Source organism: Mesoplodon densirostris, chromosome 8, assembly GCF_025265405.1.
Source record: "Mesoplodon densirostris isolate mMesDen1 chromosome 8, mMesDen1 primary haplotype, whole genome shotgun sequence".
Lineage (NCBI taxonomy): Eukaryota > Metazoa > Chordata > Mammalia > Artiodactyla > Ziphiidae > Mesoplodon > Mesoplodon densirostris.
The window spans coordinates 87,067,297-87,081,843 of record NC_082668.1 but is presented as its reverse complement, the minus strand read 5'-3'; the positions used below and the strand labels follow the sequence as shown (position 1 = coordinate 87,081,843).

Genomic DNA, 14,547 nt, shown 5'->3' with positions numbered 1-14,547 from the left:
TTGGGAGCTTGCAATTTGGGGATGATTTGGACTCATTGAAAAGAGTTTCAGAACCAGACCAGATTGGAGTGGGTTGAGGAGTGAAGGCAAGAGTTTCGATCATTGTATTTATTTCTGTTGCCAGCATGTAGATCCTCTGCTTGTAATGTAAAAGCAGTTGACTAGTAGTGAAATCCTGGTCTTGCTGAGTACCTTTTTAGCAATGAATGAAAACATATATCACAGGGGAACAGTGACCAGGACAGAATCATTCCTATGCTGGAGCCCTCAGGCTAGCTGAGAAGGAACTGTGCTTTCTGTCAACCTTGAGAGCTCGTGGAACTTTCCTATTGCCTGAGAGCTGGGTGTCAGAGCTGTTTGCCTCATCCAAGTCTGTGCCCTGCATTTGCATAGGTAAAGATTCGCTTGTATTTGCACAGCAGAACATTTTGCTATTCTTAAAAAAAATGAGCCTTAATCTTGAAGGTTATATACTTCATATGGATGACAACTATAAAAGTTAATTATCATTTTTTTGGAGCAACAAAGGGGTGGATGTTGCATAGATAACTCCACTGGAAACAAATAAAACTTGGAATATTTCTTCTGAGGGAAGGGGTGGGGTGAGAAATGCAGCTCTGACAGAGGTCAATGTATTGTTAGTTCTAAAAATTTGCATTTTAATTTCTATTTAAACTGTATCATATTCATCCTGAATCCTTTGAAAATTATGTTAAGTCTCAGTGGACTTTGGTTCATCCATATGTATTGGAATCCTTTAAGGGATTTTCTTCTGAGAATGTTGGTACTTGCAGACTTCCGCATTGTTTTTAAGGATTTAAAATTGGATCATTATTCAAAGCCTGGGCCATCATTTTGGTTGCTGGTATAGCATTTTAGCATTTCTTGTAAAATGGTGTTTGTGTTTACATTATATTGTATTGCTTGATAACTGTTAGTGGACATGTAAGACAGAATGGTGCTTGCAGAATTCTTTCTTCTGTAGTACTCGGCTAAGAGGCAGGCAGCACTGTTGGTTCCACATTAACCCTACACTAGTAATTCCTATAGCATGAGACTAAAACAAACAAAACACGCAAAACCCCTAAAATCAGATGGGCAGCACACATCTTGGCTTTTCTCATACTTTCTAATCACTTTCTTCCCTCCCTCATTTTCCTCATCCTTTCCACTTTCCACTTTTCCATGCTTTTTATGGAGGTAGTTTGGCACATGTAGGATTCAACTCCAAAATTCAACACCTGCATTCAGTTCTCTGTATAGAGTAGAAATTACCTATTATTTAACATAAATATTAAGCCTGTTAAAAAAGGAGTGTGCCTTCTTAAACCACTTCTCCTTTCTCATGTCATTGTGTTTCTGTATCTGTTGATGAAGGCTGAGGGTGGAGTTCAGAGGAAAGTTTTCTCTGCAGCATGCTTTTCCCCTTTACAGTTTTGGTTACTATAGAAATGACCTTGCTGGGGAAGGGAAAGTATTCCCAGCCCTGTGTCTCCAGGTTTGCCTGGCATTTCCCAGCCTTCTCTCTACATGGGTCCTACACTTGACCCTGGGATGAGGAGGCAGGAGGTGGGGTGCGGAGGAGAGAGCGGGTTGTCTGTGGCCCGCCTCCTCAGTGCCTCCTGTGCACAGACACATCCCTCGCCTTTTCTTTTTTGTTAGCCTGAGTCTTATTTTCATTACATCATTCTCCTGCTCTCTACCATATTGAGTAGATGCTTAGAGTGCTGACTAACTCTGGCTCCAGAAGCTGTGGTTTGGGGCTCCAATGTCTAGTGGCATCACTTTTACCCCATATTTGGTTATAGCATGAAACTGAGCTCTAGCAGTTTTGTGCTCTCTGTTAGGCTTTGGGTATATAAAAAATGAATACTGTGTGGTCCCTTTCTTGGAAAGGCTTATAACCTAGTGGGGTGGAGGCAGGGAGATACAGGAACAGATTATTGCAAAGTGTGGTGGATTGGTGTGGGAGCAGTGAATTCCGCTACTTGTAGGACACCTCTGAAGATGGATGGCATTTAAATGGGTTCTTGACGGACGAGCAAAGATATGCCAGTTGGTCACAAAACATTCTAAAGCAAGAAAAGCAGTGTGTGCTTTGTCATGAAAGAGCAAGAGATGGCGGAGACCATCACCATAGCTGGAGGATAGAGTTCACGTGGGGCGTGCTGGGAAATGGGGCTGGAGGAGTCGGGGTCTCAGGCCACTGAAATCCATTGGGAGGGCTAAGAAATTGTTTTCGTTTAGAAGCCAGCTAGGGAGCAGTGTGGGTGATGGGTTGGAATGAGGAAGAGAGAAGAGGCAGACAGACTCACCGGGAGGCTGTGTCGTAACCATATTGACCAGAAGGGATGAGGGTTTCTACCAAGAGAGTGGCCTGGAGTTCCTTCATCATCTTGATTTTCCTAGATTTCTTTTCTTTTCACTCTAAAAAGTTAAATCAAAGTTATTTTGTATGCCTCTTGGTTTTTAAAATTTGGTTTCATATGGTAAGGTACCAAACATGGTCGGTCCCTTGTGTCATGGTTCCTCTTATATGTTTTCTCAGTAGCCCTGTCCTTTCCCCAAACACAATTCATGTGTTGAATGTTCTGACCTTGCTCTTACAGTCTGACAGCACACTCTCTTATCTGCCAGATCGTAAGTTGCTGAGGGTAGTATTTATGTCTGTCATAGTCATTAGAGTGGGCCTAGCACCTAACATGATGCCTGACAAACAGCAGATGCTCAGTATATATTTACTGAGAGAATGAAATGATGAGTTTGGAGTAGCTGGAAGCCAAAAGCTTTGCCAGTAATCACTAAGAGTAGTCTACATTAAAGAGACAACCAAAGTTAAATCACTGCAGTTATCCTTTTTAGTTCTAGTGCCTGGTAAACAAGGTCCAAAAACAAGGTCCAAGGTACAAATTCATGAATTTGAACCAGCTTACCAAGGGATACGGAACACAAAATGTAATGCGTGGCCCACCTGTTGTTTAGACCTTTGTTTACTCCAAGCAGTTAGCAATTAGGGGCTCTCGGTTGCAGTGGCTATGGCGATTTGGGGTTCTTTGTTAGGTACCCCTAACCAGTGTTCCACTTGAACTTGAGGAAAAGAGCAATAACAATTGAAAGAGAAAATTTCTTTGCACAGAAATACGGTTTATGGCCCCTGCAGACTTACACAGTTTGTGTACCGTTGCACTTAATGATGTTTCCTAATTCTTTTATACGCTTGGGTTTTGTCCCTGGAAACATTTTAGTGGAGCTTCCTGGTTCAGAGCACTGGTTTCCAATCTCTTCAAGTGTGAGGACTGCCTTTAAACTTGGATCCCCTTAACACAGTAGTCTTGGTCCCTTTGGCAGTCACTGCCTGAGAGGAGACCTAATGGTACTCAGTCATGCTTCCCTCCTCCCTCCCAGTTTTTTATTATGAAAAATTTAAAAGATACAGAAAAGGTGCAAAAATTGTAGTGTTTGCTTCTACACCAACACCGAGATTCAGCAATTGTTCACATTTCCCATATCTGCTGTCCCTATTTACCCACATTTTATTTGCTGAACACTTTGAAAATAAGTAACAGACGTAATACCTCAGCCTGCATTCCCCCCAAATACAGACACGTTCCTACGTAACCGCAGTGCTTTTCCACACTAAGTAAATGAACAGTAATTTCCTAAAATTGTCCTATACCTAGCACACTCACCTATCTCTATTTCTAAAGGTCTCTTGCAGCCTCTCCCCGTCCCGTCCAAATCAGGACTCAGGAGAGGGCATGTGTTGCATTTGGTTGTATGTTCCTTTAAGTCTGTTTTAATCTAGAACAGTCCCCTCACGTCTCCCCTTTTCTTCTGTGACACTGACTTTTTGAAGAGATCAGACCAGTTGTCTTGCTGACTGTCCTGTCCTCTAGGTATATGTGATTCTTCCTGCATGGCTGTGGGAACTATTGATGAAAGAAGCTATTCTTTATGGAAGAGTGCCAGTTATTAAACGTAGAAGGAACGAGAGAAGTAGAAAATCAGTGTTCTGCCACCTCCAATGAAATAATTATTTAAGGCAAAGATGCTAAAATCATCAGGTGAAAGTTTCTCCAGAACAGGATATTCATATCATGGCAATGTATTATCCAACAGAATACTTGCCCGTTGCAGTGGCAAAAACTTACCTTTACCATGGAGAGACCTTGGGCCTGGGGACCACGCGGTTACACTTGGCATCCCTCCCTCTGAAATAACCTATCATTATGTGCCTCGCACATGCTGCAGTAAGATGTGTGTCATCTATGACGTGTTCTTCCCCCCAAATGCTTGTGTCAACCTAGCCAAGCCTTCAGACCCAACTTGCATTTTATGGGAAATACAGGACAGAGAAACAAGTTAAATGACACCATGAGGAAACAATCAGACCAATCCCATAATGCTTTTAAATGAATTTGCATTCTGTTGATCACCATTCTATTAATTACCTTCCCCTGGAAAACAATAGTCCATGGACACTTGAGACTGGGTTACTCGGTGGCCAGACAGAGCTTGTACACATGCTGCGTGATCCCCTTGCAGAAACTGCTGTTCTTGGGGAATCATAGAACACTGTGGACACAGTTTCTTCGATAGGGTCATATCGCAGCTTGTACTGCTTCTTAATAAATACAGGGATTTAGCTCACAGACGTGTCAGTCTGCCACCTTTTAGAAACACTGAATTCCCTTAGTGAAGTGCAAGGGTGAAGGATGGAAGATTGATCATGCCCCAGATATTTAACTTACAGGAGTTTATGTAGAGGAGGAGTTTTGCAGTAGAGGTGTTTGGAAGGAACTGGAAAATTGGCACCATTTAATTTGGTGCCAACTAATGATTAATTTAGTCTGTGGCTTTGCTATTCATGAAACTGGTCTTCCAGAAAGACTCTAGGATTAACTTGTTTCGTCAAGGCAGTGTCTTTATTGAGTGGTCATTGTTTCAACTCTAATTTATTATTGATCTTTCAGGCCCACAGCAGCAGAACTTTTAAAATGCAAATTCTTCCAGAAAGCCAAGGTAACATGCTTAAAAACCCAAGTAAATCTGCTATTTTGAAATCACTATGAATTTCAGTGTATTGTATTTGATGTTAAACTGTTGGGAATATTTGTTTTGCAGAACAGAGAGTACCTGATTGAGAAGCTGCTTACAAGAACACCAGACATAGCCCAAAGAGCCAAAAAGGTAAGTGCCATGAGCCCTCCTGCCCCAGTGGGAGCTGCTCCCCATCCAGGGAAATGGAGCCTATAGAAAAATAGGAAAAAGATTTCCACATACTCAGGATATGTGTAGAGGTTATCTGACCAGCGATTACTCAGATAACTGAATTTTGCCTTTTGGTTATCTCAGCCTGCTGCTATGTGTTTGGGTGTGAAGCTCAAATGACTTCATTTTTCCACTTATTGGCCTGTTTAAGGAAGGTCAGAGGGGAGGGGCTTGTGTTGAGGCTTAAACACTGGAGAGGTAAAATATCTTTGAATATCTTTTGGGCGGGGGGATTTTACTGAAGAGGAACAGTCATTTTAAATCAGTTTGAAGTGACAAAACGAAAAACAAAACTTTTGTTTTTAATGGTTATTTTGAATATCTGTGGGTTATAGGTTCCTTCCTCATAAAAGACCCATTTTTTTTAGTCTACGCTGTGTGAACTAAATTATGCTAATCCTGAAAAACTTTCCATTCTAGTATTTAGATTTTTTTAAATGGTATGTATGTGTGAGTGTATTTATTTATGTGTTTTTACCCAGAGTTTTACTTATTTGTTATTACAGATTTCATCATGGTATGAATCCTAACAAAATTTAACCTCTGGTTTGGTTTGGTTTAGTTTGATTTGAAAATTATATTAGATATTTATAATTTAAAATATTGGTGTAGTCAACAGATTTAGAAAGAGGAAGCTTCTTTGTTTTTTTTTTTCCTTTTTACAATTAATGTTTACAGGGAAAGGTGATAAGAATCTGAGTTGTATGCTCTGTAAATAAAATTGACAAAGAAATAGGCATGAGAGATTGCATCTCATCATGCCTAGGTGTGGGTAACTTGGACTGTTAACTTCCAGACATTGCCCTTTCGAAAACATTGGGTATGGAATACATTTAGCTGATGCTTTAGAATTGCTTTAAATAGATTTTAAAATAGACTTCAAGAAATGACCCATTCTGTGTGGGTGTCGAGCCCCTCTCCTGGACCCGCAGAATCCTTTGGAGTGGGCTGGTCCCCGGGCTGTGGGCCTGGGCCAGGGATGGGAGATTGCTGTGCTGACTGCGCAGCCCTGAGCCAGGGTAGTCCTCTGGGACAGCTCAGAGGGAAAAGTGAACCTCTAGTGATGGTCCATCAGAGTGGCACATCCCACAGGGCAGCACAGAGAAGCTGAAGCTTCAGTTTGAGGCAACAGAAAGTCAAAGTGCCCAACCGAGTGCGAGGGCTCCATCCAGAGGGCTGAAGGAGGTGCCTGGAGCACTGCTCTGGGGTGTCGGAGTCTAACAATGGGGCCTTTTGATCAGATAACTAAAACGCCAACCAGAGTTGAAGAAAGCTGTTAGAAAGCCATTGATTTGTACAGTATGTGTCCCCAAAGGACATTGTTTTTGGTTTCCCTCTGATCTCATCCTGTCGCTGTTCCCCGGGAGGAACTTTCCCAGGCCTGCATCCTTCCCGCGGAGCTCCAGCCTTACACCTCCAGCCCCCTGTGCAGTGTTTCCAAACTGTGTGTCTTCCCTCCCAAACCTCATCTCCCTGTGCTCTCTGCTGCTTTCTGAGCCACCCGACCTCAGAGCTCTGGGATGATTTTTAGGCCTCCTTCTTTGTCTTCCCCCTCTAAACCAGCTCCAAGTCCTCTCCACATTTCCCTCTGCAGCGTTGCTTGGAACGTTTCCTCCTGTTTTTAATTGAACATTGGCAGTGGATTTCTAACTACTCTCCTCCCCCACCCATTCCTCCTTAGACACTAGTGCAAGATTAACTTTCTAATCGTGGCGCTTAATTGCTCAAAAGTGGTTTCCAAAATTAAACAAAAACAAAAGGAAATAAATGGGGGAAAAAAAGGTTCCTATCAAATAAAGTCCAAGCCCCTTAGCCTTGAATTCATGGCACCATTTCAACTTCCCGCCTTATGCAGTTGACCCTTGAACAACCTGCCAACCCTCTGCGCAGTCAAAAATCAGAGTACAGTTTATAGTCGGCCTTCTGTATGTGTGGTTCCTCTGTGTCTGCGGATTCAATGAATTGTGGGTGTGTTGTACTGTAGTATTTACTATTGAAAAAAATCCATGTATAAATGGACTTGTGCGCTCCAAACCCGTGTTGTTCAAGGGTCAACTATATTCTAAACTCCAGCAAAACCTGAACCATCTCTAGTTCTTACTACATAACCCATACTTTCCTTTGAGATTCCATCAATGAGGACTCTGTTCAGGCTCTCACTTTGTTTTCTTTCCTTTTCTTTTTTTAAACATTTAGATTATTTATTACATATTAGTGTGTTGTGCATTCCAAATTCCATTTTGCATGTATCTTAAACAATAAGCAGCCAGAGTTTCGGGAATTATGATTTTCCAAGCGTGTCTTCTGCCCTTTTACTAGCTCCTCAGGGATTGTTTTGTCATCCATCCCTTCAAATGGAAAATGGCCACACATCTGAGAGTCACACAAAGGAGGAAAGGGAGAATATAAATTAGTTCTTTAAACATCTTAATAGAGAAGAACAGGGGCCCATAATAATGCTCTTCTGGCTCTCCAGCTTCATTAGGTTGGCTGTTGTCCTGTCATAATTCTCATTTAAAAGTGCACATTGGTTATCAACTATACTCTACACCTTGCCAGTAGGTTCCGTGGCAGGTATACTGTCCTGGTCAGCATCAGTCAGTGTGTGTCTTGTTCATAGTAAGTGCCCACAAAATGTCTGCTGACTCAATGAACACATGCTTCAGTGGACCAAGGAAAGATCATTTGAAGCTCTGTTTGTCTCTCACTTGAACCCCCCAAGTGCTTGGCATATACTTGTTCCTAGGCTTCCTGTTAATAATAGACAAACTGCCCTCATTCCCCTGGGCTCATGATGTTGATAAGCAACCATCCTGTTCCTTGTTTGAAACCCCTCATTCAGGCTTACTGGCCACTAGGAAGTAAATATTATTTTAATTGCCATGTGCGTTGAAAACCTTTGTGGCACTATGCCTTTGCTTGTCTTAGGTCCTTACGGTGTTTAAGTGAATTTAACTTAAAAGTTGATACAGGGGAGTCCTTAGTGTTACTTGTGTTACTCATCCTTGGACTTGTCTTTATTGGCATCTGCTCAGCTGTCTCCCTTCCTGTTTGCTATGGTGCCCGCTAGTTGATGATGCTCTAGTTTCTTGGTGGGGATTTGTTCCTTAGAGGATAACTGTTGATGTTGGTCCCTTGACTTTTGTCACCTCAGTTTGTTGTTTTTAAAACAGGAACAGACAGTTCACTGATATATCAGTGTTTATGTGACAGCTGGGCCTGTTGACCAAGCTCTGGATATTTAGGCAACCATGTTGATTTGAAATTTGTTGTCATAAACTATAGTCTCTGCTTCTCCTCCTTTATGGTAAGCAAAATTAAGAGCTATTTTTCAGTAACATGAATAACTCTCATATTTGAGAGAGAGAAGGGCTGGTATTGTAGCTGCTCTCAGGAGGTCCTATGGAGTCCATCAGCGTGGTCTTTTGGTGAGAGACAGAGGCTTATCGTATTCATGTTTGCCCAGAATGTGAAGCATTAGTTGAGAGCCACATAATTCCATGTGGGTATGTGATCTTGTCTGCATCCGCAATGACTCCTCTAAATCAGGAAAAAAATATTGAAAAATAGAAACAGACCAGTGTGGCTTCTCTGGTAATTTAGTGACATAAAATGGTTTTTTTTTTTTTTTTTTGATGTGGTAATTGCAGAAATCAGGGATATTTGTGGGGTTTTTTGTTTTTTTTCTCTTGAAGGCAGCGTATTTGGTCCATTCTGGGTTCTTTTGCTAAAAGGTAGTGTTGTTTAGGGATCATCTTAATTTTCTTTTGCCTTGATTTTTCTGTCTGTGAAATAGGAATTCTGTCTGACCCCAGGAATGTGATAAAGGGTAATGGGAGATTTGATGTTTCTGGACCTCAGCACACTCTGTAACTTCTAAATAAGAGCGTGCCAATAATGACCCATGAGAACAGGGTGAAGTTCAGCTGTATAACTTCTTTTCAACTTTTCGCTTATCCTTGTGCATGAGAAGAAAAGGTAGCCATTAGTCCTTCTCATGTGGCTTTTTAGCAGCCCGTCTCCAGCCATCTTTTGAGGTTTGAAAGCTTGACTGCGAGGTGTTCAACCATTTACGCTACTGGAATCACTGGGTGGAGAAGGTGTAAGTCATTCTGTTCGAATCAAATGCAGATGCTTCAGGCTGTGTGCACTTTCTGTAGGAACATCTAAGTGTCAGAGTTGGCTGATGTCTCTGTTTTACGTTAGCAAAATGAACCTTGAGTCACCACACTCACACTCATATCATATACTTTTCTGTGGCTAAAACCTGTCGATGCAGGGCAGGGCAGGGACAAAGGGATGTCTAAATGCCAACTGCTTAGCCAAACGTGTATTGGTCAGAGAAAGGATGAGGTGGGTAAATGTAATACACAGGGTATCTTTTTACTATGGTTGTCTGTGTTTTCATGGGAAGTGGAGTCACTGGAGGATTTTTGGTTTGAATTTTCTTAATTATGAAATTGAGAAGTTAGAAACGGTTAGTGATTATCAGAAAGAGGAAAGGGGTATTGTATCACTGCTACATTTGGGTGGAACCATTGTGAGTTGGAAAAACTAGGGTGGTATTTGTGGGTACCAGAATTTCTTACATCAGTCTCTAAGATTGCTTTCATATTAAGGATGCAAGACTGTTGGTTCCTTTTTTTTTTTTTTTTTTTGCGGTACGCGGGCCTCTCACTGTTGTGGCCTCTCCCGTTGTGGAGCACAGTCTCCGGACGCGCAGGCTCAGCGGCCATGGCTCACGGGCCCAGCCGCTCCGCGGCATGTGGGATCTTCCCGGACTGGGGCACGAACCCGTGTCCCCTGCATCGGCAGGTGAACTCTCAACCACTGCGCCACCAGGGAAGCCCTGTTGGTTCCTTTTGATCCTCCTGTGTGTGTGCTTAGGAATCAGTAGGTAGGAATATTCCAATTCACATTTATTTAATACTTGACATGTATTGATAACTTTTACTGTTTTTACTTTTTGTTTTGAAATAATTTCAGACTTACAAAAATGTTACCAAAATAGTACAAATATTTCTGTATATATTTTCTCGCACTCTTTCTTTTGGAATGTTTCAAAACTATAGACATGATGGGCTTTATCTTTAAATATACTTCAGTGTGTATCTTCTAAAAACAAGGACATTCTCTAACATAACAGTATAATTGTCAAAATCAGGAGATTAACTAACAGTGACAGGATTAATTTTCAGATCTCATACGAATTTTGCCAATTTTGCCATTGGTCATTTACCTGGTCCAGGATCCAATCCAGAATCATGTAGTTGTTATGTCTCCTTTAGTCTCCTTTAATCTGGAATAGTTTTTCTTTTCCTTTTACAACTGTGACACTTTTGAAGAGTACAGGACAGTTATTTTATAGACTGCCCCTCAGTTTGGGTTTATCTGATATTTCTTCACGAATAGATTCAGTGTATGCATTTTTTTTTTTTTTTTTTTTTTTTTTTTGCGGTACACGGGCCTCTCACTGTTGTGGCCTCTCCCATTGCGGAGCGCAGGCTCAGTGGCCATGGCTCACGGGCCCAGCCGCTCCATGGCATGTGGGATCTTCCCGGACCGGGGCACGAACCCGTGTCCCCTGCATCGGCAGGCGGACTCTCAACCACTGCGCCACCAGGGAAGCCCTCAGTGTATGCATTTTTGACGGGAATATCTAGGAAGTGATGCCACGTTCCTCTTGGCATATCATGTTGATTTAGTCCTTTACTGGTGATGTTGCCACATGTGTAAGGAGGTATCTGCCAGCTTCTTCACTGTAAACGCAATTACCTCTTAATAGGAAGAATTCATTAATATTACATTCCTTCTTTATATTAAACATTAAAAAGTAAAGTGAATGTACTGGGTCATTAGTCTTTTTTCAAGGAAACCTATCTGCTTGGTGTCATTATGGTTGTGCATTCATAGGATGTTAACGATAGGATTTCCCTATGATTTCCGAGCAATCTTGCAGACACGGAACCCCTTGCTAGCGTGTGACGTTCAGTGAGGTGGGAGGTGGCAATGGTGCTGCTCCAGACTCTGCAGTGGGTCTGGAAGTGGAAACAGCTGGATCTGTGTCCTTTGTTGGGTGAGCTGCCTAATCTTTCTGATCCTAATCTGTCAAATGGAGCCAAGGACACGGACGTTGTGCTGCCCTGGGGGTGAGAGTTGATCTGCCCAGGGAGTCTGGTGCTGTGTTTGACTCATAGTGGTGCTCAGTCCAACAGTGGATGACATGACTATCATGTAAATAAGGAGAATAATTTTTGCGGGTATAGGAGACAGGCATTTTAGAAATATGTAGTGAAATAGGGAGTGAGGAAAGCGGCCTGGTAGCGGGCAGGTGGGGATGGGTGATGTGGGTGTTTCTCTGTTGCTGTTGCTTTGGGTGGAATGGAGTAAGCGCCCATGGAAGCCTACAGAAAGAAGGGAAGAATGACGGTCGTTATTTCATCACCATTGCCTGTTCACCTGTCTTCGCGTGTTCTTTTCTGCCCTATCAAAGTACTGACAGTGGGCAAGGGCCAGGGCGTTCCCTCTCTGTAGCAATCCCCTCTACTGGGTGAAGTGCAGGATGTGTGTTTGTAAAGAGCCTAAGAATAGTAAGAATTAAATGCACACAGAGCTGTTATCCTTTTACAGCTTTTGGATTGCTTTCGTATATGCCTCCTTATTTATTTTAAACAATTGTGCTCCAAGACAGGTAAGGCAGGTATTATTATTATTATTATTATTTAAAAACATTTATTTATTTATTTATTTAAGTTTGGCTGTGTTGGGTCTTCGTTGCTGTGCGCGGGCTTTTCTCTAGTTGTGGCGAGCGGTGGCTACTCTTCATTGCGGTGCGCGGGCTTCTCATTGCGGTGGCTTCTCTTGTAGCGGAGCACGGGCTCTAGGTGTACAGGCTTCAGTAGTTGCAGCACACGAGCTCAGTAGTTGTGGCTCGCAGGCTCTAGAGCAGAGGCTCAGTAGTTGTGGCACACGGGCTTAGTTGCTCCGCGGCATGTGGGATCTCCCCGGACCAGGGCTCGAACCCATCTCCCCTGCATTGGCAGGCGGATTCTTAACCACTGCGCCACCAGAGAAGCCCCAGTATTGTTTTTGTAACCTGTTTCACTGCTGCTGCTGCTGGGGGCGCCAACTGCTGCTATTCCTGTTTCTCCTGCTGCTGTAACAGCAGCTACCATTGCAACCACTGCTACCAGTAGTGGACACTGAGGTGCAGACAGATAAAGGACACAGTCCAGCCAGTGAAACTCACCTTTCAGTGGGGAACACAGTGCAAGCATCCCAAGACCTGGAAAACTGAAAGAGTAGCAGAGAATAAATACTTCAGGATATGGGCATAGAATATGTACTACAGGAATGGAAAGGGTCATGGAGCTGGTCAATGGGGGAACCTGGGGAGGGGAGAGAGGGAAACTCACACTTATTGTGGGCCTTCATGCACATGCAAAACACTTGGTTTACGTCTGTCTCATTACTGAAGACTTAAAATAATCAATGAAGTCCTAAGTAATAGGACAGAGGATATCATATGTTAGATTATTAAGACTGGTTAAGAAAAAGCTATGAATATTTTGAAATCTGAATGGAAAAGAGCAGCCAGGATCATAAATGTCTCCTGGGTTGCGATCCTTCAATTTGCAGGACTGAAAATTGAGACCTAGTGTGGTTGGGCCCCAACCAAGGTCATGCTGTCGTGTAGTGGCTGAATCCGAAGCCAGCCTCCCAGTTTGCTATCGTTTAGTCTCTTCCTTTGAGTCAATGAAGAGGGAAAATGACTGAATTTTTGCAAACTTGCTTTTTTTTTTCCCTCCTGTAATCTTATAATTAATTTATAAGATACTGAAGGTTATACATTATCAAGAAACCAGAGAAGAAATTAGGTGATTCAAATGCTTGATGGGTGGATTTTTAGTTTTGTTCCAAGTCTGCCCAGTAGAGGGCAGCGATGGCTTTTAATTGTCTGTGGTTGTGGACCGGGAGCTGAGCAAAAGTTTCCAGCTTGGTTGAAGGTCTCAGGTTTGGTTCGAGTAGAAGGATCCAAAGTATGTTAGGCCCCTACTGAACTACTAGGTACTAGCACCGAGTACTAGGCACCTCAGTCAGTTGGGGTGTTTGTTTGTTTGTTTTACTGGGCAGGAGGTTGAAGGGTGATGGTTTAAGTACTTCTTGTTATTTCCAATTTCATTTTAAATTATACTTTCTGTTAACAGATCACAGTAACCTAACATTTATGTTTTACATAGTTCATGTCAGAAAGAAAAATCTCAGTGTTGAAGATATGATTTGAGAGCTTCCAGTATTTTGTGGTCAAACTAATAACGTTCTGGGTGGTGGCAGAAAGTTCCAGAAGGTTCACTGGTCCCTGCCGTCCTCCTCAGAGCCAGTAAAATAGGGAAGGAGAGAGTCAAAGTGTATATACCTGTGAAGGAGACGTGAACAGAACTCTGTACCTGTCACCACGTATGTTATGGGTTTAACAGAAACACTCCTGATGATCCAAGTAGGCCCGAGGCTGCGTGTCCTCTTATTGCTTTGTGTTTCTTTTCCGCTTCCTCTTGTTTAAAAACAGCTGTATGGGGCTTCCCTGGTGGCACAGTGGTTGAGAGTCCGCCTGCCGATGCAGGGGACACGGGTTCGTGCCCCGGTCCGGGAAGATCCCACGTGCCGCGGAGCGGCTGGGCCCGTGAGCCATGGCCGCTGAGCCTGCGCGTCCAGAGCCTGTGCTCTGCAGTGGGAGAGGCCACAGCAGTGAGAGGCCCGCATACCGCAAAACAAACAAACAAACAAACAAAAAAACCAGCTGTATGTACTTGGGACTATATCTTATTGAGGAACTTAACATGCTCACAGGGGAGAGGACTACGGTGGTTGGGGATGTTAGTTTTCCTATTTTAGAGCTGAGAGAACAGTTGGCCAGAGGTTAACGTCGTTATTGGTTTAACTGGACAGGTGTTCCCAGAGGGTAAGGTCATTGATGTGTTTGTTGTTTATTTATTTATTTTTAGATGTTGGGGATAGGAGTTTATTAATTAATTAATTTGTTTTTGCTGTGTTGCTTCTTCGTTTCTGTGCGAGGGTTTTCTCTAGTTATGGCAAGCGGGGGCCACTCTTCATCGCGGCGCGCAGGCCTCTCACTGTTGAGGCCTCTCTTGTTGCAGAAAACAGGCTCCACATGCGCAGGCGTAGTTGTGGCTCACGGGCCTAGTTGCTCCACGGCATGTGGGATCCTCCCAGACCAGAGTTCGAACCCGTGTCCCCTGCATTAGCAGGCAGATTCTC

At 43.0% G+C, this 14,547-nt stretch overlaps 1 protein-coding gene across 1 annotated transcript in view; it reads left to right on the top strand.

The window, feature by feature from the left end:
* Positions 1-14,547, top strand: part of STK39 (serine/threonine kinase 39) — a 323,719-nt gene that overhangs the window by 120,433 nt on the left and 188,739 nt on the right. The window contains exons 9-10 of the mRNA XM_060106877.1: positions 4,974-5,022; positions 5,125-5,190. Of these exons, the coding sequence (XP_059962860.1) occupies positions 4,974-5,022; positions 5,125-5,190 (115 nt within the window). The remainder of the gene's footprint in view (positions 1-4,973; positions 5,023-5,124; positions 5,191-14,547) is intronic.